This window comes from Strix aluco, chromosome 10 (assembly GCF_031877795.1).
Source record: "Strix aluco isolate bStrAlu1 chromosome 10, bStrAlu1.hap1, whole genome shotgun sequence".
Classification (NCBI taxonomy): domain Eukaryota; kingdom Metazoa; phylum Chordata; class Aves; order Strigiformes; family Strigidae; genus Strix; species Strix aluco.
In genome coordinates this window covers 19380582-19407313 of record NC_133940.1, presented here as the reverse complement: position 1 = coordinate 19407313, position 26732 = coordinate 19380582, and the positions used below count along the sequence as shown (strand labels likewise).

General features: G+C 38.2%; 1 protein-coding gene across 9 annotated transcripts in view; it reads left to right on the top strand.

Annotated features, from left to right (window-relative positions):
• Nucleotides 1–23513, top strand: part of KLHL13 (kelch like family member 13) — a 90290-nt gene extending 66777 nt beyond the window's left edge. For all 9 annotated transcript variants that reach the window (XM_074834663.1, XM_074834665.1, XM_074834660.1 and 6 more), the window contains 3 exons: nucleotides 6409–7204; nucleotides 14656–14769; nucleotides 16799–23513. In XM_074834663.1, coding sequence (XP_074690764.1) covers nucleotides 6409–7204; nucleotides 14656–14769; nucleotides 16799–17286 — 1398 coding nt within the window. In that variant the 3' untranslated portion in view covers nucleotides 17287–23513. The remainder of the gene's footprint in view (nucleotides 1–6408; nucleotides 7205–14655; nucleotides 14770–16798) is intronic.
• Nucleotides 23514–26732: the final 3219 nt, after the last annotated feature.

Below are 26732 nucleotides of genomic sequence, written 5' to 3'. Positions count from 1 at the left end.
TTTTGCAGTTTTCTCTGTATTAAAAACAAACTTGTTTTTTTTGCAAAACCAGGAAAGCTGTTAAAGATTCAGCTTGTCAAATGGTAACTGGCTTCTTGTGTAAGCCTTTTGCTAGGTTCTGTCTTCACAGGTGGGAAAAGGCATGTAAGGGAAGAGATGTGACATGAAAACTCTCCCATTTATCTGGCTTCAACCTCTTGTTAAAAGCATTGAATTTATACTCCTCTGTTTAATCTTATTGTTTATTAAGCAGAGCTCATGTACACATTTGATCAGTTTGGGTGTGTTTCAGGCATTTTATTTTTTGGACACCCTTTGCTTAAATCTGAGATATCAGAGGTTTCAGGGTCTCATTGTATGACTGCACTCATTCTAGTGTTACAAAATGCATGCAGTAAGTAGACTGTATGTTTCAGTTATGTTCACTTTATTTCTATAGTTAAAACAGTGCAATCTCAGAATACGGGTACTGTTACCTGTTTTCTAACTTAAACACAGTATATAAGCAATGCCAGCATAGGATGCATCAATACTTTTCCTAGTTCTTGCCCTGCTGTCTTGTATTAATATAATTCTTTGTCTTGCCAACAACAAGGAGCAGCTACTTTCTGGGGCTGCCGAACGGGAGAGCTATAAGAGCTGTGCTGTCAAAGCAGTTCTACCTAGAGAGACACTGGCATTATTTTGAAGTTACCTGGAGGTTTTCTGACGTTAATGTTAATTGCTTATATCCCAAACTAGAAATCTCACTTTGCCTGTAACAGGGAAACTGGTGTGTTCTACATGAATTATAGTAGTATTTGGAATTCAGCTTTCTGATAGTCTGTAATGAGAAATAAAGAAGCAGGGATTCCCATTGCTCTTCAGAATACAGGCTCAGAAATGTGACTTCCCCAATGAAGACATGTACTGGGATTTATGCAAACAAGAGGACTCTGAGCTGCTAATAGCAGCAATCTGTTTCAGAAGAAAAGTGTTAGATGCATTTAGGCTCTATAATGCTACTGTTTTGCTTTTAATTTTGGCATATTCTCTAATTGGCCAGTTCTCTGAAAATCTTGTGATAATGCTTCATTAATCTTAGCACACTTAAATCCTACACAACCCATTTTATGTTGCTCAGGGGTGTTTTTACCTTCAAAACGATGCAGTCTGCCTCTTTGGGGTTGATGTTACTATGAATACCGACTTGGAATAAGGTGTTGTTCTTTTGAATCAGGGATTTGGGGCCGCCTCCCTCTGATGGGAGATGAGCCCCAGGGACATGGTGTTGCCCTTCCTATTTTCTGGGTAGGGCAGCTGTTTGCTTATTTTGCTTTCTTTGGGAAACAGCTTCTTTCATCTTAAATTGTGTTATTTGGACGAATTTTTTTCATTGTTTAAAATGCTTAAGTTCTTGTTTTCTGAAGGTTCCTTCGTTGACAGTGTTGACTCAGTCACTGTTTTGGTTCAAGCAAGAATCGTCTTGTTTGATACTACATTTTGAAAGAATCAGGAAGATGTATTAATTTTCTTAATTTTATTGATTCTCTTTTCTGAAATACTTGCATTTATACTGGTGTCTAAGGGAACATAATCTCATTCATTGTGTAACTGTAGAGGAAGTACAAAATTAAGTTTGTGCTGTTAGCCTAGTTATGTTCTCAACATCCTTGTATAAAGAATTTTTGAATGAACTTACTTCTGAATTTGTTGGAGCAGGAACAAAAGTTGGTGGGCAAATAGGTTGGGTTTTTTGCTTTAATTACCATATCTTAGCCTTACAAAGATTACTCCCCATTATACTAGTTTCACTCCATTATTGAAGGAGCATTTCTGTAATTTAAATGAGTTTTCTGAGCAAGTCTTGAGCTTCTGTTGAAATTAGCTGAGAGCAGCATCTGAAAGCTGATGTAACCATTCCCAGACAAATACTTAATTGTATTTGAATTGTCTAGGGAGTCCATTATTAAAGAGATTATGGAAGTCAGTTTATGTAAAGCATAATGTAATTGTATTACTTCATAAGAAGGTATTGGAAATATTTACAAAAAACATAAGCTTGAGATAACAGCTTAATTTGTGTAAAAAATAGTGAGATCTTAAAAGAATGGTGTATGTTGTAGCTGTCATGTAAGTGTTCTTTTATTTGTTTTGCATTTACACCCCTCCTGTCAAGTAGCCCATTACTCTGATAATCTTTGTTCTGCAGCCGAACAGACTCCCAGAGAAACACTGGAATAATTCCTAAGATATTTTTAGTCTTAGTTTTAGTATTGGTTTTAAATATTTATAGCTATGTGATACGCTAGGTCTACTCCCAGGTTCACATTTAAATGAGCCATAATGTAATTAAAATTAATAGAAATGCCATGGAAATGTTTTCAGAGTAGCAAGTGCTAGAGAACACCCAATGCTGGTTTTGCAAAAGTAGCAGCAGTGTACAAAATTGAGAAAGACGAGAAACCTATCCAAGTAAATTACAGCACTTGGGAAAATCGCACTGTAATGGGGAAGAGGATGTTATACTGTGATTAAAGAAAACGTTCCAAAACACTGAAAATTAATGTCTTGGCTGTACCTTTCATATAGCTGCATAAGAAAATTTTATTCCTTCTATAATTGCGCTTTACATTTTCATAACAACTAGCAAATTATCAAATATTGAGGTCTCAATATTTGGAAGTCTGTCTCATCACAAGACCTTGGTTAACTGAGGATGGAGCAAGATGGGTCTCTGTTTTGTGGGAGTGTGGGATCTAACGCTGGGGCCAGCTCTGCCAGCCACCAGAAATCCACCTTTTCTAATGTGGGGGTATGACTGATTTTTGTTTTATGACTTGGTCAAATTTCTGTGCTGTTATTTCTGGACTTCTATATATGGGAGCCCACAGAAAAATTGAGGATTTCAGGGGAACGTAAGCTCTTTTAAACTTAGACTCTTTGAAACACCATGTTAAGTGCTTTCATGTCATAACAGTCATTAAAGCAAAAGAAAGTTAGGTGCCTAAATATTTTCTGGTACTGAGCTTGAGGACTTGATTTTCTGTGCATGTTATTTCTCCTGAGTTGTTCTCCAGCATTCTCATACTTGCAATCATTTTGTTCTGTGTCCAGTTTTCTAGTATTTTATAGTCAATTAAGTTTTTACCAGAACTTGGGAAATGATTGCTTCAGAAGTTCAAAGAATTAAGTCAACTGCTTTCTTGAGAAAGTACTTTGGCTTTTGTATTTGGTTTTTCAGGTTGTAATAATACTGTGTTGTGCTTGACCGACTGTTTTTGAAAAGCTTTTTAGTATTGTCTACAACTTTGCTTTGTAATGAGCAATTACAATAAGTAATGTGAATGAGCAGCTCTGTGCAGAAGTCAAAGCCCAAGTAAAATAGGGTTTATTTAAAATTCTTGACTTCTTAAGAAGTTGCTTAGCTGCTTGACCAGTTATGGCTTTTAGCCGGTTGTGTGTACCTCTACTAGTTACTGGATTCACCATACAGCCAGTCTCATTTTTGTCTGATATTTCCATTCCTCCTATTAGCTTCAGTGGGATTTCCAGATGTAGCAGTCCCTTCTGTTGATGAACTCCTGATGGACTGACTTCATAGAGAACGGTTTCCACAACTCTCACAAGTACCATAGCATAAGTCAAACTGTTATTTTTGAAAGTCAGCACTTGAGTAACTTAAGTGCTTAAGTGTTTAAATAGCATTATTGTACTTGTAACACTGTCCAATTTTTAATATTAAAGTGGAGTTGACTATTGCATTTCATTCTGTTGTAAGATTACTTTTTGTCTCAGGACTTAAGAATCTCTAGAGTATATATTTTTATGACTGTGAAATCTTTGCAATATAATTTAGCCTGGTACTTTGATTGTTGTCTTAGAGCACAGTAAAATGGGTAATAGTACTTTTGCCAAGGAAAGTAACTTTTAAGAAAACATTTAATATAGTACCCTGATTTGAGGTGAGGGGTGGAATTTGTTAGTGAGCCAAAGTGCACCATTTCATAAGAATAATGGGGAGTACTTACAATCATAGTATAAAAAAAAAAAATCCTGAGTGCAGTACAATTCCAGTAGATTAATTAAGGAAGTAAAAGGTAAATTTTCTGAGAACTAGAGGGTGACTGGAAACTTCTGATGTCATATTCATCAGGCACTAACAGTGTGTAAAGTGTCAATAAATTTTTCAAATGTAAGTATTCCAAGAATATATTCAATTGCATAGATTTACAGTGTAACATAGTTATGACAATGTATCAGCCGGACGCATGCTGGGTACTTGATAACTGGCATTATTCTGCAATAGGTCTAAATACTTCATTGCGACCTGAACACCACGTACCAATGGTACGTAATCTATACATTTTTTACTTTGATCTTTTGACTTTTAAGTATGCCTTTTCTGTACACAATAATATCTTTCTGTCTGCTTATCTTGATGTGGAGAAATTGCTGCATCTCTGTAGTTTGATGCCAGTAAATGTATTCCAAAGTAGGTTTTAAATACAGTAACTGTATAGCAAGAGTTAAGATTTGTGGTACACTGCCAGCTGTTTAAGGGGTGATTTTTCCATTGTTTTATTTTTATTATACAGCTTGAAAGAAATTTTAGAAGTAAGAATGTCCTGTTTCATTTACTTAATTTAAGGTATGCTGTTACTTCTATTATGAGGTTCATTTGTGTAAATTTAAAATCCTTAAAAGGAAATGTACAGAAATTGGTTTGATACTGACTCAATAGTCAAAAGAAGAAAAAATGTTTCTTAAGTATCAGAGAAGGTTTGTATCAAAATATAATCACATCAGCTAGCAATAGACCTATAGAACTATGTGGTCTGACTTCTAATACAAAATTAATTTTCATGTATATTTAACGGATTTTTTTTATGCCAGAACTTCTGACAGTTTGCCACACATTCATCTTCTAGATAGAACCTCATTAGAGGATTAGTGTTCCTGGAGATGAAGAATAAGATTTGGAACATTTGACTGTATCAAGGTGTTTCAGGAGGTGTGAATGAAGACTTTTGATGACTGCAGATCTTAACTCTAGGGCAAGTTAGATCGGTTTATAGTGAATTAAAAAAATCTCCTATTCCCATACTCCTTAGACTTTTGAGTTGTCTAGTATTAAAGGGCAGTGATCAGATTGAGTTATACAGTATTAAAATCTTGTAATCTCTCTCATGACCAGAAGGTCATTTGAAGGTTTTTGAATTCTTAGGCTGCAATCAGGTCATAGTCCTCAATCTTTATAATCTTTTTAAAAATAACCATGAGATTCGGAAGCTTAAATTCTTTTGACATTACAAATGTAATGAGAATCACAAAGTTGTGGAATTTGTTGACACTGAGTGGGACTGACATGCATAGAAACTAGAAATCATGTGTAAATGAAGCTTGGATTAGAATAATGATTGGAATCAAAAAGGCTGCAATTCTCAGCAAGAAGCGTTTGAAAACTGATTTGTTTTGCGCATATACCATAGAGCTTGCTGAAATGAATTGGCTGGGTCCACTGGAGACCCACTTTAAGTTATGTCCTGTCCCTCCCATCGCTCTTCCTCTCTCTGCCTTGGATCCCAAGTGACCTCAGAAATTTAGGAGCCAAGGATTTAAGAAAGGTAGATGCAGCAACAGTGTAAAAGAGATGGTTACCAAGATACGGTCATTCAAGTATTGAATTAAATTAAGGTATGAACCATGATGCTGAAGCATTTAATGGGCTGGGTATTTCTAGGGGTAATTCTCCTCAGTTCGTTATTTAAAAAAAAAAAAAACCCACAACGATATACTACATAATACACTGTCCTTGTCTTATTTTTGACATGTACTTAATTTTGAACATATTCCGTAAGCGCACCACCTTGATTTACTAAAGATCCAATTTTGTTTGTTTCTAAGGAATGTATTCATGGGAGTGAACACTGTAAATTGTCTAATTTGTGCCATTGGAGAGGTAGCTGTGCCGTTCTCTTTGGCTGCATTATGACAATACAATTTTAATAATGTTAGAAGATGTCTAATGGTGAGACCTACGTTGACATTATTCTCTGTAACCTTGGGCTGATCACCTCTCCTTAACTGTACTTTCCACGTGTCTCTTACAAAAATGTTTGCAGAACTTTTCAAAGATGAAGTGTTGTATAATTGCTATGTATCATCATTCTATAATGTTTTTGACATAATTAATATATGCCATCTGCTTGTTACTTGTCTCATTTCTTCAAAATAAGGAATACATTGGGTCTCCCCTTGCAGTCATGAATATATACATCGCATTGAATATTTATTTGCTCACGTAAATCACCTTGAGCCTTGTAAAATGATGAAATATTGCTGGTTCTGTAATATTCATTAAATTCTGCATTATGTAAACACCAAATTAAGAAAGTGTGTTGATTCCTCTTTCTGTTTACTTAATAGGTTTCATTGGAAAACTGTGTTGAGGTTGGGCGAATTGCCAACACGTACAATCTCACAGAAGTGGATAAATATGTTAATAATTTCATCCTGAAGAACTTCCCTGCATTATTAAGTACTGGTGAATTTGTGAAACTCCCCTTTGAACGTCTTGCCTTTGTGCTTTCAAGTAATAGCCTTAAGCACTGCACTGAACTTGAACTCTTCAAGGCGGCTTGTCGCTGGCTACGGTACGAGGAGCCTCGGATGGAGTATGCTGCAAAGCTAATGAAGAACATCAGGTTTCCGCTGATGACGCCCCAGGATCTTATTAACTATGTTCAAACAGTGGACTTCATGAGAACTGACAATACCTGTGTAAACTTGCTTTTGGAAGCCAGCAATTACCAAATGATGCCATACATGCAGCCGGTTATGCAGTCAGAGAGAACTGCCATTCGGTCGGACAGTACTCACTTGGTGACGTTGGGGGGAGTGCTGAGGCAGCAGCTGGTTGTCAGCAAGGAGTTACGGATGTATGACGAAAAAGCTCATGAATGGAAATCCTTAGCTCCCATGGATGCACCAAGGTACCAGCACGGCATCGCCGTGATTGGAAACTTTCTTTACGTAGTTGGGGGCCAGAGCAATTACGACACGAAGGGAAAGACGGCAGTTGACACGGTCTTTAGGTTTGATCCTCGCTACAACAAGTGGATGCAAGTCGCATCTTTAAATGAGAAGCGCACCTTCTTCCACCTAAGTGCCCTCAAAGGACATTTGTATGCAGTCGGTGGTCGAAATGCAGCGGGTGAGCTAGGTGAGTGTTTCTCCTGAAGCGTGGCTTCTTGCCTTGCTCTTTAGGCCTTGAAATATTGCGCCGCCCTGTGAATGGGTGGAGAGGAAACAAGCTAGAGTTGTGGGTATGCAGCTTCTTTCTGGAAGTACTGCAAATACATAGAGAAATTTGTCTGGATAGTATTAGCAGTTAAAAGGCTTCCACAAAAAAATTGCCAAACACATAGATCTTGTGTATTGATGCATAATATCTGATGTCTTCACCTTTATCATCAGACATGAAGTAACTGTGTGTATGTATATAAACACAACTATATAAAAAAAAAAATTCATTACTTAAGCTGAGAAACCAAACCCACTCTTTTCACTCTTAAGGGATACATGACTTTCTAACTGAAACTCCCTGTTCAATGAAGGTTGCATTTTAAAAGATGCAAATTTTCTGGAATAATCATTTTGAAATGCTAGTAATTTTTCTTAAACGGTAGTCTAATAACTGAGTGATTTGTTTCACTCACAGATCAGTGAGATCCAGATGTTATGATATTCTGGTCTTTCGAATTACTAAAAATGTTAGATTTTGCCTGTGATCTTGTGACTACACAGTTAACTTATTTATATGAATGACTCTGTGCTGCTGCCTCCTTTTTTCTCCCTTGCAAATGATGATTCATTTTACTTCAAAAAGAAATAAAAAAAATCAATTTCAGGGACATAAGATGGTTGGAAACAAAGAACAAATACATGGCAACTTTTCATTTAACAAAAGATTGTAGAGGATAGCCTGTATTAATCCACTGCATTTTCCAAAGACATATTGGTTGGCATTTGCAGTTGAATCTGGGAGTGTACACTCAATTGTAAATTTGTCTGTGCTTTAAAATTGAAATGTTATTATGCTTGGAATTTTAGCATAATGTTGCATCTGGTTTAGATACAATATTTCATTATTTTGTTTGCTGCTTTCAGCCCAATACTTAATGGTGTCTTGTCAAGTCTTTGTGGCAGTAGCTCTTGCTGCTAAGATTTGCTTTTTAGAGATGCACTGATATCTTTAGGTACAGTGAGAAACATGTTTAATTGAAACAGTAATTTGTAATTTGTGCTGCAGCATCTGTGACACTTTATTAATGCATCTTCATCATTCACGTATACTTTCTTAGGAAACGTGGCACATTGCTTCCACTACACAAATCTGGACTGGTTTTGCTAGAAGTTTAAAATTCATTCTAGTATTTCATGACATGAGATATTTAAAAATGCCACCTGTTTCCAAACAACATGGGGAAACTGTTTTGCAATAACTTGTTTTCCTTAGCAATTTTCTGATGCAGATCCAGAGGTTTTCAGAGTTTTTCTTACATGTCACTTTATCTACCTGACAATACATACTAAAAGCAAGCTTAATACCCTGCAAAAGACAGATTGTACGAACTAATGTGAATTGATCTTTGAGTATCAGAAAACCTGACCTTCATTGAGCTTTCCTAATGGTATGAATTAATAGCCGATAATCAGATTGCTGTCCTTATGTACTGTACCATCTAAAAGAGTAGGGTTATAAGAATGTCAGTGAAAAAGTTGCAAGTCTAACAAAATCAATATGTAATAATACTGTCACTAAGCCAGTGCAACCTGTGTGTACAGCAGGCTTTTTAAGTGCAGTGTTTTTCTTAAATTAGATGCAGGCAGTATCATTCTACTGACCTCAACAATTCTGCAGCCTTAATTAAAATACAAAATCTATTACCTGTCTAAAATTCTCTGTAAAGATATCATTAAAATGCTGCAATGATTTCCACGTGGACCTGAAAAATGTCATTGGATCATTCTGCGGAAAGAGCACTCTATAAATGTGAAATATTGTAGCTGTCTAATGCTTTGATTTGGGGCTTCAGTTTCGTTTCTTGTTAATTGCGAGGCAAGTCACTTTTCATTTTCATGTTTCTTTCATAAACCTTGACAGCTGAAAGATGAAATCCTGCTTAAACTTCCCATTCTCTTCAGATGAGAAAAACTCTCAAGGTTTTCATAGAAGAGCAGGTCAAATGTGTGTTGGACAAGTATTAAAGAAGTTGCCTTTGGGTTCAAACTAATTTCAATCAGTTGTTGGAGAGGAAAAATTCCCCAAACCTGAATTCAGCTTTCCAGAAGACCAGCTCTTAGAGAAAAGGACCAAAGGATTAAAGTTACTAAAATTATCTTCTTTTATTTTTTTTTCTCCTGACATTCACTGGAATAAAAATTATACTCTTCTGAGGTGCTCTATCAAGCCTTTCCAAAACAGTTTTCAAATGTTTAATCATCTGAGATCTTTGTAAATACCACTTTCTACCTCAGTAGTATGTGCTTTTAGCAGTAATAAACAGCTGCTGTTTTAACAATGCATGCCACTGAGAAAAGTTTGGTTCATTGGTATGGACGAGTGAATTTGCATGTATGTGGTAAATGTATCTTTGGAATTAGAATACAGATTTTTCAACCCTGTGACAATTCAAGGCTTGTGTAGAACCATGTACCACTCCTAGAAGGGATTGTGCATAATTCTGGTTGGTGGTTCTTAAATGTCAAAGCAGGCACCTGCCAAAGATATTCCCAGAAGGCAGAGGCAACAGCACTCTGGCATGAGGAGGAGACCAGCCTGGAGAAGGCAGGTGTGCAAAAGACAAGACAAGACTTTTTGGAAAAGGAGACAAAGGGAAAACCAGGTGCAGTTCACAGAGATACTCATGAAGCAGAGTTCATCGGCAATCTCCAGCTGTGCTGTTGTGCAGAGTTTTCTCAGACAACTAGCTTTTTATAGCTCTTTTTAAAGAAGTTCAGTTGTGGCGCTTGATGCTGATGGCAGAAGCTGTGCCTTTAGGTATTAGAAGGCTTGTGCATTTAGGTACTTTCCAGATATTTCAAGCTCTGATGTTGATAGGCTTGAGTGGAGTTTGAGTTTTTTATATATGGGCTTTTCCTAAGCACTTTAGGGGATGTTGGGTTGCAGCTAAACCACAGATTCGTTGATACCTTCATCATCGTGCTGCAATAAAGACAGAAAGAGAAGACTCCTAGTCCAGGGCAGGACAGTTAAGTATTCTTCTGGCCCCCTGCCCAATGAGTAGGAAGGCATTTATTTTCCAGGTGCCCTCTCTGTGTTTAACCCTCAATTCAAACAACTTCTTGTTTATGTAAAAACTTCTCTTGTTAGTCTATATAATATATATATTTTGAATTTTGGATAAGAAGAAAAATAAGCATCATTACCCAGTTGGGCTCTTTGCTGTCTGTGTAATACTGTGAATATCAAACCAAAGTGTGAACCAAAGGACCTCTTGCATAGGAACTTACTTTGAAGTGGCTCCTTGCTGTGCTAGGGACAGAATTACTCAGGGCTCTGTTTAATTTAACAAAGTCAGTTTTGAGTTGTGCATAATCAAGCTGTGTTATAGAAATACTATAACAAAATTAAGATCCCATGTTTTGGGACATCCATCACACACAGTTGCCAAGTGCTGCTGTAATAAACCTCAAGACACATTAGAAGCTACTGACAGAGAAGTGGTAAATATCTGTATACTCCTCAAATAGCATCACAGATGGCACTATAAAATGAGTGCAGACTGAGCATCCCTTGGGACTGCCAAAGCTTTGTGTCTTTTTGAGATTGCTTAATTCTATTAAAATGAGGCCTGTCTTCCCTGGATTATGGTAATGAACAGATCACAAGTTCCACTGTTAAACATAAATAACGCCTGATTTGAATTGTTCATGCTGTTGGGAGAATGAATCCATCAATTTCATGCTATATAGGATATATACTTAGGTTCAGTACAGTAGCAGTTCTTTTGAGTGTTTTGTGAACTGTGCTCTGTCTGGAGTTGATGCATCATCTCCAAATGAGGCATCCTGATGCCTCTCTTATATTGACGGACACATTCAGTAGCTGGAATTTTCAATATTTTTTCCTTTTCAGTGCAGAGGGAGATCTTGTGAAAAGAGAGAAATGGAATGATCTTGCAAGGTAACAGGAAAACAGTTATGCAGAACAACCAAACAGAGCAGTAGGGTTTTTTCAGCGGGGAAGTGATTACCTTTGTTTTAGAGCATGGTAGACTTGAGGTTTGAGTTGGGATGGTTTCTCTGAAATACTGTTAGACAGTACTGGTAATGTTCGAGAGAATTTTGAAGCCACATCAGAAGGTGAGGGATCTTGGACTTGACATCATCCTTTCTCAGATAACTAATGCCCTCACAATGTGTGATAGTGATGTTTTATCTTCTCTTGCTAAAGTGATCTTTTGGCTATGGTTTCTCTCTTAAATGTAATCCATAGTGCAGAGTGAGGTAAACAGTTGTCCAGTGTTGAATGTCATCTTAATCTGGTTGCTGCTGGCTTTGCGATTGCTTTGTACATACTCTGCTCTTCCTGTCCTTATAGTGTATTAGAAATTTAAGTTCCCTAGCAAGGAGTGGAAGCACTGTGGTGAAGAGGATGCCTTTGTTTTTGTGAAAGCAAGTAGAATGATGATTTCCGTGCAGCATAGCTGTAAACAGCAGGTCGGAAGGGTCTGCTGTCAGGGTAGAACTGGGACAGCTATAATTACTCGCATGTCAAATCTGTTTTTCTCTGTTCTTGAAATTTCTGCACATCTTTGTTTTCTTCTGATTGCTAAATAGAGCGGAGTAGAAAGGAGCTTTCTTTTTTAGAAAAGAATATTGGAATGGATGAATACATTTATACAAGAGCGAGCACAGGTTTATTTGGGGATTAGACAAATACTGCACATGGTGTCAAGATGACAGTACACAGAAATACAACTCATAGATTTAATTTTAGGTGTAATTTGTGGAATCAGTTCTTTGTGCCTATACCTTTATTTGGGCAAGAGGCTGTCTCCAGCATTCACTGGCTTTATGACTGTATAAGTCCTTGATGGATATACAAAGTCTGCAGGATGTCAGATAGAAGAAATACCAAAATTTTCATTGTAGAAGGATGCTTGAATGCCTTTTCAGACTTTTCTTTATGTGGGCTTTTACCTACCTGTACATGTGTGTAATGTGAAAGGCAGCTCGAGGCTCATTTTAAATGGCTGAGGAAGGAGATTGCAGTAACAAGAAGGCTGGATTGTAGGAAAGTGTTTAGTGAAGGATTGTTCTCCTAGAATAAACTTGGGAACTTACCCATATTGGGTAGTTTATTTAAATCACAAATTTGGCATATTAACAGTGGTGTGTAAAGATGTTTAACTGTAGTTACTTTGCAGCAGTTTTTTATTTTTTGTCCATCTTGCAAAGCCTTGAGGTGGCTGGCATAACTGGGAGTATGTGTGCAAGGCACTCTTACAAAACCAGAAGCATTTCAGGCTGTCATTACTATTTTTAAACAGCTTCAAGAATGTGAAATTAATAATTTCATATTTATGAATCAACGTGTATAATTTGTTTTGAAAGAAATAGGAATTTAGTGGATTTTGCCTCATATCTTGAACTGAATGTTCTGGACCAGCTTTTTTCTGTTTTTTGTAAACTTAAGTTTCAGCTCCTGGGTAGGGAAAAGATAAAGATAATCCAGTGTGCTCTAACAGTTTAGTGATTCTCATGTGCAATATAGATTTTCTTTTTTTAATAAATTATTATTTTATTTTAACCTTACATGATGCTGAACTGGTGGTCAAACAGTATTCCTGACACTGGAAGCTTCTATTTTGAGTGTGTCTATTTGAGATACTAATTGCACGGAATTATGAAATACCATCCTGTTTTGCAACAATAAGGAGGTTGTGTGTTTTACAGCAGCTAAAAGATAATTCAGAAGGTCACTGTAATGCACTCTTTGCTAATTTTTTGCTTGACACTAGGGATCTTTTGAAGGTAGTCTGAGACCATAGATACACCTTACTCTTCCAAAATGCTCCGAAGGATTTTTTTTTTTTCTTTTTAAAGACAGATTTAGAGTTTAGGGTGAGGTACCTTATAATCACTGTATGAGAGTTAGTGATTGATACACTTTACTAGCCTGGCCAGTACTGCTAGTTCTGCAGGCTTATACAAGCACTAACTAGTTTCTGTCTTTAAAATGTCAAGTTTCTCAACTTCTAAATTTTTTTTTAACTTTCAGTTGATGTGTAATGATGAACTGTGTCACCATTGCTGATCCCATAGAGTTGGCTCAGATTTTCTACCCTTGATTGAATAAAAAGCTTGTTCTAGAGCAAGTAAAATACCACTTTCAAAAACAGTTTAATTTTGTACGCATCATTCATAAACATCTCTCTTCAGAGACAAAGCATTGTATAACAAGCATTAGAATCTGATTCTTAATTTTAATTACTTAAAATGAGATTTAATTTGTCTTTAAGATAACACAGTTATTGATAATTGCTTTGTGCATCATAAGGTCACTATATTACACGGTTTTTCAGGATCTCTTGCCCCTCTGGTCATATCGTACTATTCAAGCTGCCAATCTCTACAGCTTGCTCAGATCCATTATTAAATCTGTTTTCTATTTTTATTCTCTGTGCTTACTGCGTACCCCTTTTCCTGCAAACCCATGTCTCTTCCATCCCACTTCGAAGAGAGGATTCCTTTTCAGAAATGTTTTCTGCAGGGACATCTGGGCTCTGGGTTTCTTTTTAACCTTAATACTAACCTCTGCAATTTCTGATTTGATAAATCCTTTGATCATTTTAACATTAGAATTCACAAAGAAAAGTACACAAGTGGAGCGGTGTATCGACGCAGGTGCTGCTTCTCTCCATTTGAGATTCAATGATGTTTCATCTTGTATTTTTTTAAAGCTTGGCTTTTGTAAACTGTTTGAATTAGTGACTTGCATATGCTGTGCTGTATGTTGCTGTGCAAGTACTTAAAAGATTGCAAGATAACAGAAAATTAGTGAACAATTGCTGCCCCTTTTTGAGGGCATAGGACCATTTCAGTGCAGAATACCAAGAAAATCTAGCCTGGTTTTCTGCATAGGTGGGATGTTGCTGAGGATGTGGGTCTGAGAAAAATGTTTTGGTAGCCAGATACATTGATCATCTTTGAGACAGGTTTTAAGTTTATACCCTGTCTCTCTACAGCAGACACTGAAGGTACTTGTACAAGAGGAAAGGGTAGAAAAGCTGAATTCATCCAGCTTTTGTCATTTTCTCTGATGTCATACAGCTGTACCTTGGGCAGGGTTCATGAGCTGGGGCAGGTTGTGTGCCAAGCAGGAATGGGAATGAGACAGGTGGAAGGCAAGAATGCGGGAAGGTTTTTTCTTCCTTTTTGTTCCTCTGGGATGGCACTTGAGGTTTTTCTGTATTGTCTGTAGACATAATGCTCAATAATTCCCTTGTCACTTTCTCAGCTGAACAATGTTTCTCATTGATACTTCCTCTGTTTATGAATATATTACTGCCACTGTGACTGTACTCAAAAACCAGACTGCCATGCTAGCTTCAACACTTTTATATTCTCATTTGTTTTAAACAGCCACTGTGGAATGTTACAATCCCAGAATGAATGAATGGAGCTATGTCGCAAAGATGAATGAACCCCACTATGGTCATGCTGGAACTGTGTATGGGGGATTGATGTATATTTCAGGTAAATAATTCATTGATCGTATCTCTATGAAACAATTTCTTATCTAATTTTTCCTATTTCAGAGGGAGATAATAAAAATTAGTCTCTGGTTGCAATGGGTTTGCCAAGGTATAAGCAGTGATACAAATTCATATGAAGCCATTCAAATAGCATATATACTGCAGAGTCTGAGAAAATGATTTTATATAATTTACATTAATAATTTACATAATAAAAGACAGTTCTGACCTCCAGAACAGTTACTCACTTTAACTGTCAGAATAGATTTTTTTTTTGGTGGCAACAGCACATATAAACATTTATATAGCAATAACTGTTAAACACGTCCCCTCTGATACATTTTGGAAAGCACTGGAAACTTTAATACTTTAAAGAATGTCTGCCTTCATTAAGCTAGTGGAAAGGGATCGGTGTTCATGTTAAACACAATATATGAATTATTTCTGTACTTTCACTGGTCTTTCATTTGTAATACGCTCAGTCCCATATGTCACCGAGGTCATAGTTTCGTTCCATTTTTTTCCAAACTGGGGGCAATAAGATTTCTGAAAATCTGGTATCTGCTCAGTTTCGAAAGAACATTCAGTTTCTGTGAGCGATCTCCACAGAGATCACAGACCTGTGTATGTTCTACTGTGATTTTAAGGGATATCCTCTAAGAACTAAGCTGACTTTCAGGGCGGGAGGTGGGACAAGGTTGCTTAGCTGTAAAGAACTGGTGGGGAAATGCACTGGAGCAGATTGATCCTCAGGGTATTTCGAATTGGGGAGGCCTGTGTGAGTAGACTAGGAGGGATTTGTTTTAAAATTTACCATAAAATACAGTTTACTTTTCTATGAGCAAGTCCATTAAGCTAGCTTCTGATCATTGTGCTGCTATTTGTACTTTTTTGCCCATTTTGCTTGTTTTACGGCAGACAGCACATGTATATGCTCCCTACTGTGTTTTTTCATATGGATGCTGTGTATTTCCACACCGATTCTTCTTTTCCTCCTCCCATGAGTCTAGATGCTTTTGTGGTTGAAAAATGTGAAGATTGGTTCCTTTGTCATTAAAGCCTCTTCTCTCTGACAGAATCCCAAGTACTGCCACTACTATGGCTGTCATTAAGTGTCAGGGCTGGACAGTCCTCCTGTTTTTTCTGTATTTAATTCTTACTATCCAACTGAAGAATTAAGTACTTTCTTGCATAACTCCTGTCAACATCATGCCATCTGTCTGCTAATAAGCCAAGCGTGACAATTCAGTGTTGAATGGTTAGCTCAGCAGGAGGTTGTTTAGTAGCAGTGTGTTCTCCGCATGTATTCTAGCACCTCGAATATAGTTGCGTTATGATCTTAAACTATAGCTACTAAGCCTACAGTGTCTGAAATTGGTGTGACTGCTTTCTGACCTGCCTAGTGACCTTGCAGAAAGGTGGGACATTCATCCACTGATGGGAAATCATCCTGTGATTTCCCCTGAAGCCTCTCCAACTGCTTTTGCAGGGAACCGTGGAGAATGTAAACATAGAGAACACCACAGGCATCTATTAACAGAAGAATCTTTGAAATCTGTGTTCTTTCTCTGTCCTTCTTCAGTTCAAGTTGATTAAAAAAGTTTTCTGAAGAAGATGCTGCTACGTGATAGAACCACTTAAAACACAATAGCGTAGTATCAAAATTTGAAAGGGAAACGGATTCCTGTTTTCTTGATTGTGAGAAACAAAGCTAGCAAACTGAACAAATGTAAGCAAAGAAATAATTTTGCCAAAATGAAGCATAGGTAACAATTTTTTGTTCTTTTAATCTGCCAGTATCATCTTAAGTAATGAAGTCCTGTATGAGACTTGGCTTCTTTCCATATTCACATTTAAAGGAACAAGGTACATAAAAAATGTCATTTGAAGTGGAGCACATACGTGGTAGTAATCTATGCTAATGTGAAAAGTTTTTAGGAAAGGCTGAATTCATTCATGAAAATGTATGTTTCTGCTGTTTATTTCTTATTAGGGTGAGCACTGCTCTAACATGTGTTTTATTTCTCTAGGGGGAATTACCCATGATACTTTCCAAAAAGAACTTATGTGTTTTGACCCTGACACAGACAAATGGACTCAGAAAGCTCCGATGACAACAGTCAGAGGTCTGCATTGCATGTGTACTGTAGGAGACAAGCTATATGTTATTGGTGGAAATCACTTTAGAGGAACGAGTGATTATGATGATGTCCTAAGCTGTGAATATTATTCACCAACTCTAGACCAGTGGACTCCAATTGCTGCCATGTTACGTGGGCAAAGTGATGTTGGGGTTGCTGTCTTTGAAAATAAAATCTATGTTGTTGGAGGATATTCTTGGAATAATCGGTGTATGGTGGAAATTGTTCAGAAATATGATCCAGAAAAAGATGAGTGGCATAAAGTATTTGACCTTCCAGAATCACTTGGTGGCATTCGAGCCTGCACTCTTACTGTTTTCCCACCGGAGGACAATACAGGGTCGCCGTCTAGAGAATCTCCTCTTTCAGCACCTTAGAAACATCCCTTGACTTATGATGTTGTAGTAACACCTTTGCACTGCATCATGGAGTCTATTATTTTTCTTCAGTAGTTTCTGTTAGGCTTAGCCTACAGCATTTCGTACAATTACTGGAAAAAAAAAAAAAAGACTTTGGCATTATTTGTGCTGTTTGTTTGGCCTAGAATGTTTGTCAAGTGGTTAACAAAAAAAAGATGTACTCACCCGAGCCAAATGTTTAACAAATGAGAAGATATTGTCTATAAAATGTATGAACTAGGTACGTTATTACTGTTGTGTATTGGGTGTGAGGTACCTTATAGCTTACATTTGGGAGCCCAATGAGTCAAATTTGAAGACTTTGTATTGAACACATTCTTTCACTAAATTTCATAGTTGAAATCCTTTTTCCTTTCATTTTTGACTGTCAATTACAAGGGGAGGTAGACTACATCAATGTGAACTATGACAGAAGGTTGCCAAGGGGCCTGAGCTACCTCCCTATTTTCACAGAGTATTTTTGAAAAATCTGTTTACCCACCTGACTTTGTGGGTGCTTTCAGAGCATGTGAAGTTTCTTAGGCAGAGGGGAGAAATAAAATAATTTTAAAATACTAGCACTATACAGGAAGCGGACCTTGTAGAGGCCGGGAGTTTTTTATAATGTGTTTTGAGTGTTTTTCCTGAGTCGGTTGAGTGATGCTTCAAACAAAAGATTTAAACGTTTGGATTTTTTAATTTGGGTTTTTTCAGGAATTGGCTTCCGCTTGCATGGGAGCACTCACTATTAACACATGGGAATTCAGTACAGTTGTATATTCTGTTATATGCCTGCACTGAATATAGGTAGATAAGGGCTAGAAACATTAACTTAAGCCACTGAATTTGACCAAATTATTCCATCAGATCAAATTTAATCTACCTTTTCTCCTTTGCTGTTGAGATAACTTGCATAATGTGTCCTCTGTATAGTCTCAGTTAATAAGGTTATTTAGCACAAAGTGCAGCTTCAGCGAGAGAGCTGCTTTTGCTCAGTGAACTTGGACTACCACATTTTACCTTCTTTTGTTCAATAAAACTTTTAACTGCAGTTATTCAGTCTAAGCTACCTCATTAATGTATTTGGTTTTCTTCCTCTGCCTCACTGTTTCCAGGATACACATTATGTATATCTGTGTAGGTAGATTAATTTGCTAGGAAACCAATGCAGAAGTGATCATGAATGGGTATTTTTGACCTACTTTTAAGAAACTGTTTTGGCCTGACGTGTTCATTTTATTGTTAAGGACTGATGAAAGAACAAACTGTCTTAATTTTTTTTTTCCCTTGGAGAACTACTGCTTATGTGTGCAGCCATGCAAACTTACAGAAATCTTTATCTGCTCCAAAGTACAGTGCACTGCTGACAAATTGCAGCTCTGAGTGCTTATAGAAGGCTGATACCATCGTGCTTGTACTGAACTTCCCATCGTATGTTACATGTGGTTTTGCTGATGAACAGTCAGAGGGGCATCATCTGGGGAAAACTGTTTAAATCAGTTAGCTTCTTTTATTGTGCTGCCTATTACCAATAACCATGTAAAGCTTAATAGACTTTTTTTGGGAGTATGCTATTTGTATTTTGTCCCTGCTTGATGCATCAAGCAGCAGTATTACTATGGTGTCAATTTTGGAAGTACTGGTATTTATTCTTTATGCAGTTTACTAGTAATGATCACTACCAAAATGTATGTGTAAGCTTTAGGTTTTATAATTGTTTTGGTTAAAATCAAAAGCAATTCTTCCTCTTTAAAAAATAATCTTAATTCTGTGTAGCTGTGCAAGGTTGTTACAGGTGTTAATAGTGGCACCAGTGGATACTCTTGGAAAGTAGCCAGTCAAGATGAATTGACTCATTACCTTAAAAATACATTTCTAATGCTGTGCAAAGCACCAGATAGGAGAATGTTGCTCTGTAATTTAAGTATGTGTCAGTCATTTAAGTGTCACGTGCTACTAACTTTTTTTCCAGCTCAAAGACCAGATTTTAGAGCCTGCTTGAGTTTAAATCCCCTGAAATCCGTTATTACATTTCTATTTCATTAATTAAACTAAAAAGTAGTTGAAGTAGTTGCAACTTCTTTTGGATAATGTAAATATCCTGCTGCTGTCTGTATGCTGGGAATGAGGAGATGCTCTGTTTAAAAGTGGGTATCTTCATTGGTATTCTCCATTCAGAAGAAGCTTCGGGTGGGTTCTAACCCTTGTGAGATGGTTGTAAGTTAGGATGTCAAAGATTTGTGTCTGAGCCTTGTGAATAGCCCAGGAGTTGGTGTATGGCCACAATGTATTTATTTTTTTTTAGTGACTCATTATCTATTCTGCTTAAAGTGGAAGAATTCTTTTTGAATGTCATTTTGTCATCAGTGTTGGACATAGCATAGTGGATTAAATGTAGTGCTTCAATCAAATTAATCTTTGAGGTTTTTTCTTGTATCTCCCTCTGGATTAAAGTGTTCATAATGACAGTTAGTATCTACTCACCAGGATTGAAAAGCAAACATCAAAGATTTGCCAAAACCTGCAAGCTGTTTTCTTCTGTAATGCAGTGTAAAATGACTTGATGCTCGTTACATCTTTCTTAACCATAGCATAACAAACCCTTTCCATCTCTGAATCCACAGCTGTACATATAGATACAGCAGATACTCGATCTCCATTTTCAGTAAGGCTGCTTTTATGAAGAGTAAACACATCATAGTATCTAGAGCCAGCAGTGTCCACCTGATAAGCAGCTGCTTCTTTTTTCATAAATTTTGAATGCTTTCATTTTTGCAGTTGTATCTAAATTAGAAAAGCATCTGGATAAAAAGCAATTAGTAGATATTTGACCTGAATGTAAGACTACATTAATGTGCTATCAGGGAGAGCTGTGGCAGCTGTCTGCCCTCTCCCAATGATGGCAGACCCACACTGAAATCTCAGAATTCATTTGGACTTTGCTTTTTTTTTTGGTGCCCAATTAGCAGCAAATGCCAAAAGTGCTCACTTCTATGTGGAACTTTTCATGGCTGATATCCCTGCAAAGAAACACAGCACTCTGACTCAAGACATCTGGGGTGACATTTCCCTTGTGCTGTGTTTTGAAACCGGACAAGAATGATGGGGAAGAAAACCTTGGAAAACCCAAATTATTTGAAGTTTTTTTGCCCTATTCATGTAAGAGCTGATCATTTGCAGGTGTCCAGTTTTCTGTGGTTCCACTTCCTTTAGAAAGTTGTATGAAGTCTAAGAGTTTGGCCCAGGAAAGCGATTCATGGCAGGACCCAACCTATCTTGGGGCATTTGTAGTCTTGGCATTGTTGGGATAATGGAGCTGTCATGAAGGGGTGAGAACTGGAGCAGCAGAAGGCAGCTGGCGGCCTGGCCTGCAGCTCTGGAGTTCCCTTGTGCTGAAGAATCACTGTGAGTCTTAACCCAGGACAACAATGAGTTGTTTTCTCATACCAATGCTGTTTTAAAATTGCCTATTCTGTTTCTGAGGGGGGGGAATCTTCAAGGAGTAATATATTAGTCAGAAAGCTCAAACCAATAGCCTGATTATTTAGCAGAATAATGGAAACCTTGGATTAGGGGAGTTTGCATACAAATAAATAAAATTGTCCCCAAAGGCTTACAGTCTTAATCTGATGGGCTGATTGGACATACAAAGATAATTTGGTGCTGCAGCAATAAGTGCAGTACAAGTGTCTGGAGAAGTTTATAGGCAAAGATTTGGTGATTACCTGATCTGGAAAGTTCAGGGCACTTTTTTGCAGAGTTCACTCTACTTACTAGAATTGTTGTTCCTTCTTAAATTATCCTCCAGCTGGTAATTACCTCATCTTTGCATTGGTGTCTGACTCTGCCAGCTGCTAGTTTTTTAATTCTTCCTTCTGTAGCTGACCTATTTGTTACCTGCTCTGCTAGTCAGAATTGATACAGCTGAAGCTTTTCTAGTGGCATGGTCCCCATGTCAAGGGAGAAAATAGCCCATTTCTGGTATGTAACATACTTTGAGAAATGTAATCATAATTCAGCTTGTGCATATTTGGAAATATATAAGCAGTTTTAACCTAGTAAAAATTGTGTGTGTGTTGAAGGAGTAATGTGTGTCCCATTTCCTCTTGGCTTACACCTTACATGGTGTTTTAGTTTGTGCGTAGTGATAGATTACCCAGAGATCTGGAGGGTGAGTCAAGCTCTCTTATGTAGCACTTTATGCTTTCCATGCTCAGCGAAAGTGTTCTTTACTTGCACAGCATATGTAGCTTATCACGTATTTTTTTCTTTTGTATTTTAGTTGAAATGTGAATGATAGTTCTTTGATACAGATGTGATAAAAAAGTCTTAAAATGCAGAGTTATGTATGCTTTGCTTAATGATAAAGGTTTTGGTCCCATGAGTATTGCAGGACCCATTCAACTATGAAAAGGTGACCACAATTTTGAAAACAAGCTAGGGAATTAGGATGACTTTACTGACTGGCACCAGTTCACATGTTCTTGTTGACAGTCTTTTGCAGACGACTAAGTGAACTTTTCTCAGTCCGTAGGCTCTATCTTTTGATGTCCAGCTCTGCTGGATCTTCTGATTACCTATTCTGGGGAAAATGTGGTGGGATTTGTTCCACAACATATCTGACCCTAAAACAACATGGCTAGTTTTTGTCAGGAATTCCAGCATTAGTGATACACAGGAGTCCTCTGAGAGTTTATTTAGTGACCATGAGATTTGTAGAAGATGCAGCCCAGATAACCTGGGGGTGGTGCTACACCAGGAGCCCTGCATGGTTGACATTCTAGAAGGGATGATCTGGAATGGGAATTACTGCCTCCTCTGTGTGTTATTTTGGATCTTGAATGCTGGGTTTTTTCCCCCATCTTTGGGAATGTTTATTGCTGCTATTTGGGTTTTTCACTTTTTATTCATGTAATGAGTAATGCCCCTCTGAGTCTGTAGTGGGAGTGAAAGGTTCAGTTCTTTCTAAGCTAGCTACATGCTGTCAGGCTATCCACATATTCATTAAAAAGTTTTCTATTTGGGGCTGTTTCCTAAGCATTTAGAATAATTCGGTTTGCAATGTGAAAAGACCTCAGATGAAAATGTCTTTGGGACTGGAAACATGCAAAGCTAGTAAATTTGCTGAGTAAAATTACAGTTCTAGGCAGAAAAAAGCATTTTTGTAGTGTTTGGCATGGTTCAGGGGTTCATTTGGACATTGAGCTCCCACAGACTGTCTGGACTGATATATATATATATATTCTTATTTAATAATTTGTAGTTGGTTTAGGTGAACCCAGGCTCTGTTGTTCATACCTGCTTGCACTCTTGGCTGGCCTGTCGCTGTGTCTCCCTTAGATCGCAACATTCTGCGTTGGCTGCAGTCTGTTTTCTCTGGGCAAGTGTGAAAGCACCTCTCCTGGTTTCCACGTTGCTTGTTGATTGAGTTCCAAAATAAATCTGACCTTTTGATTCTTCTGTCTAAAGTATGTTGTGGCTCTGGCCTGCTAAAGATCATGTGGAGCTGGGGAATGAGGACCATGGCTTTGACATCTAATTCCCCACCAGCCCTTCGCTGCCCTGCAGGCAAATATTCCCAAACCCAGCTAAAATCCATGTGCAGGAGGGAAATCTATTAAGGCTGACCTAAAATTTTAGTTACCCTGGCATCTAAAGACCACCAGAATCTCCTTTGTCCTCTTTTCAAGGAGGGTTGTGTACCAGACTGCCAAGTCTTCTGGAAGGGGGCAAATACAGTAACTCTTTGGCATGCAATACTTCTTTCCTGGCCATTGATTCTGCCCTTCTGTGCCCGTATGGAAATTGCAGGAGGAGGGGTCGGGGTTTGGTCATGCTTTCCAGATCCCAGTAGAGAGCGAGCTTGTTTACTCTCATCTGTCTGCACAACACTGTGGGAGAAAGACCTGTAGGAATGCTTCAGATTTTAAACCATTAACTCACAGAACAGTATCAATAATGAAGCAAAAAAATAAAATTGGTCCATTTTAACATGTGTTCCCCATATCCAGGATTGTTCCAAAATACTTGGCCTCTGTTGAATTAACAGTTTTGCCTTTATTTCTCTTGTTCAACATCACTGTAAAAAAATTGCTTGGTTTCTTTTCCATTTGTTTTTCATTGCTTGTAACCTTTTCTTAGAAGTGTGGAAATAATTTTCCTTACGTGTTTTATGCACTGAAATAAACACACCACTGATCACCTAAGTCCCCTCCCCATGTTTCTTACACAGTGCCTGACAGTGTATCTTTCCATATTTTTACCCAAACCTTTGACAGCTGTCATTAAATATTACAAAGTCATATAACTCCTGCTAATGGGCACAGGCTCCTGTGCTGCATCGCTAGGTATGGGAAAGAGGCGTTGCTCCTTTTCTTAACAGTAGGATACACCTGAAAAAATAATTTGCTTTGAAGACCTGACCTTTATCTGACATTTAAATGCAGATTATTTTGGCCTGTGCTTGTTAACTTCAGTTTTGAATATTTTATTCTTTCAGATATAGCTTTGCAAATAGTACCTATGTAGCTCTTTTGCAGAGAGTGTGTATTCCTTGCTAATAGGTGGGTAGAGCACTGGCTTGTGAGGTTTCCTCAGTGCCTGCCTGCAAGGCTCCAGTTCCACCCACAAAGGTTCCTTCGGAGTGATGCTCTCCCAGCTTCAAAGGAACAATCTTGTGTAACTAAAGAACCTGCACCGGGGACAGGAGAACTGAACTTGGATGGAAAATCAAAGCAGCAGCTTAATTGCAGTTAAGAAAGAAAAGTCAACATCTCAATTTGAAAGCCTGTGTTTCTAGAAAGGGGAGGGAGAGTTGCTGTCCCATAGGCATGTTTTGTCTGGAGTTCAGGGTATTAACAATGAATGGATTCTTTCTGTAAATAAAGACAATTAAGTAAATCCCCCAGTCTGTCCCCGAAACAGAGACAGATTGCTTGTGTTGATATGCAACACTATTAACATTTGACTGTGTGTATATATGGGATGTCTCAAGTGCTCATGTGTAACAAACGCCTCACTTTTCTGCTGTAATCCCATGAATGATGCCCTAGTTCCCATGAGTCACAGTGTGTTCTTTACAGTTGATTCTGAATAATGTTTTAAAATTATATAGAATATTAGAGAATATGCTTTTGGGGTATTTTAAAACCATTTTTAAAGCAATTTTCTGTATCTAACTATTATAGCTTTATTGCATTTACTTGAACCTGGCAGACACAACATGAAATGCCAGGTTTTGGTTCATCATTCAGGTTTTTTGGCGCCGCTGCTGCTGCTTTTCACTGTAGAGATTTAAGGAGGGGATGTTTCGTCCTGTGGCGAGAAGCAGCAAAGAAAAGGAAACATCAGATGCCAGGCAGATTATAGTGTATGCTGTCAGCACCTCTGCAATTTGGGACAATTTTATGATTTACAATCCTGCCAAATTTATCTTGTTTAATAACTCAGGAGGTTTGCATTTGACCTGCAGTGACACAGTGCTGGGAAAGGAAAAAATCAAACATCTTTGCGTTATTCCCCAGGCTGTGACTTTTGTCATATGCCGTGGAATAACAATGCATGCCCATGTGCACCGAGGCCCCAAGCCTCAAATCCCATTTCTGTGCACCTGCCTGGGGGACAGGTCTGTTCCCCACAGTGAGAGCAGCTGCCTCTGCCCCGCCTGGTGCTGGAGCCTGCAGTGCTGGGAAGCTGAAGGTCAGTGGAGGGAGTTCGTGAAGAAGACAGGGGCTGGCTGTGCCCCTCTGAGTTTGTGAAGGCAGGGAGCTGGCTGTACCTGTCTCAGCAGGGATGAGAAGGCTCATAGTGTGGCTCCTGTGCAGACAGCAGAGCCCTGAAAATCTCTTCATCTGACAGAATGGAAGAAGGTTTGTGGTTGGTTGGTTTGTTTGGGTTTTTTTAATCCTTGATTGTTCAGAGGCATAATTTGAATCTTGGCTCTCCAAATCTTAAGGCAAATGAGCTGCAATCACTGCGTGTGGAGGTCACTGTAAGAGCATGTCTAGATGAGATCACTCAGTTTTAACACTTTTCAGACACTGATTTTTGGAAAGGGTCAGGAGTTTTTCCCCCATTTTCTGCAAAGTCCTTAAATATTTCTTGAACATTTTGTGTGTCTGATTCCAGGCAGGTTGGGGCATGCAGAGGCTAAGTAGTTAGGAACATGACTGAGACCTCCTCGTGTCACCAAGCCTATGTCCTGTACTTAGGGATGCTGATGAGAAAAAAGCTGCAGCCCTCTTTGCTCTCCCCCTCCTTCCTCCCCAAAGAAAACCCATCCTATTTGTAAACATAGATTTTCATTAGACCAGGCATCAGATCTGGGAGTCTTAAAAAGATCTCTTACATTCTCCATCTCACTTCTCATTTTTGCTGTCTATTCTAAATTAAGATGAATTTTTTTTAGTCTTCCGTTAACACCATGTGGCATGAGAAACCATGCCATTCAGTAAACAGCTGCATCTTGCAGCTTAGGGTTACTCCAAAAAATGTACTACTTAAGGAATCACATTTCATCTTCCTCTTCCATATTTATAAACTTATAAATGTGGACTTTCTGGAATTTAGATAACTTGATAGAGATGACGTGTGCCATATGGTTGCTGGGACAAATTCCAGCTTCATTAAGAGTCCACCGACTAAAGGGAAATAGCAGTTACTATTTTGAGCAGTATAAAATCAGCCTATTGATTGGCAAACAAATTAAAGATTACAGGAGTTTCTTTTTGCAGAAGCCCCTGCTCTGAGTCTTCTCCCCATGCCCCACACAGAGCTGACTTTGCAGTTTCAAGCCATTAAACCCTGTGTTCATCTTGCTACTTGGCCATTGGAAATGGGTTAGAATTAAGCAGAGGAATGCTCGATGTGTAAGATGCAAATACAAAAGCTAATAAGCAAGCGAAACCTCTATATTGCTAAACCTTACTGGCACAATGTTCACTGAGTGAGGGAGGGACCTGCTGGAGGAAGCCCCAAATGTTGCAACTGGTGGGCAAAACCAGTGCCCTGAGATCAGGAGCATCATGAACCTCCAGTGATACGTGACCTCCCAACAGTGGGGCTCTCCAGCTTCACAGTAACAAGCGCTGCTGTTTGTCTGAGTTCTGCAAGCAGGTTCTGGATGGAGATCTGGGGAGAGCAGGGCCAGAGTCTTGGAGGGGCACCCTTGGCCCTGGCTGCCCATGAGCTGAGTTCAGGGACTAGGTCGTGGTAGACGGGTGTGATACATCTTTATTTTCCCAATTCTTCTGTTTGCTAAAGGAAGACCTTTCTCTTTCCTGTTTCTATTCAAAGCCACCTGAAAAGCCTGTGTTCCCTTATGCATGAAATGGGAGCAAATAATTTATGACACTCTTCTGATGCTGGTTATCATCTTAAGGTTTGAAGGACTTGTTTTCTCCGACTGTTTATTGATACTATTTTTT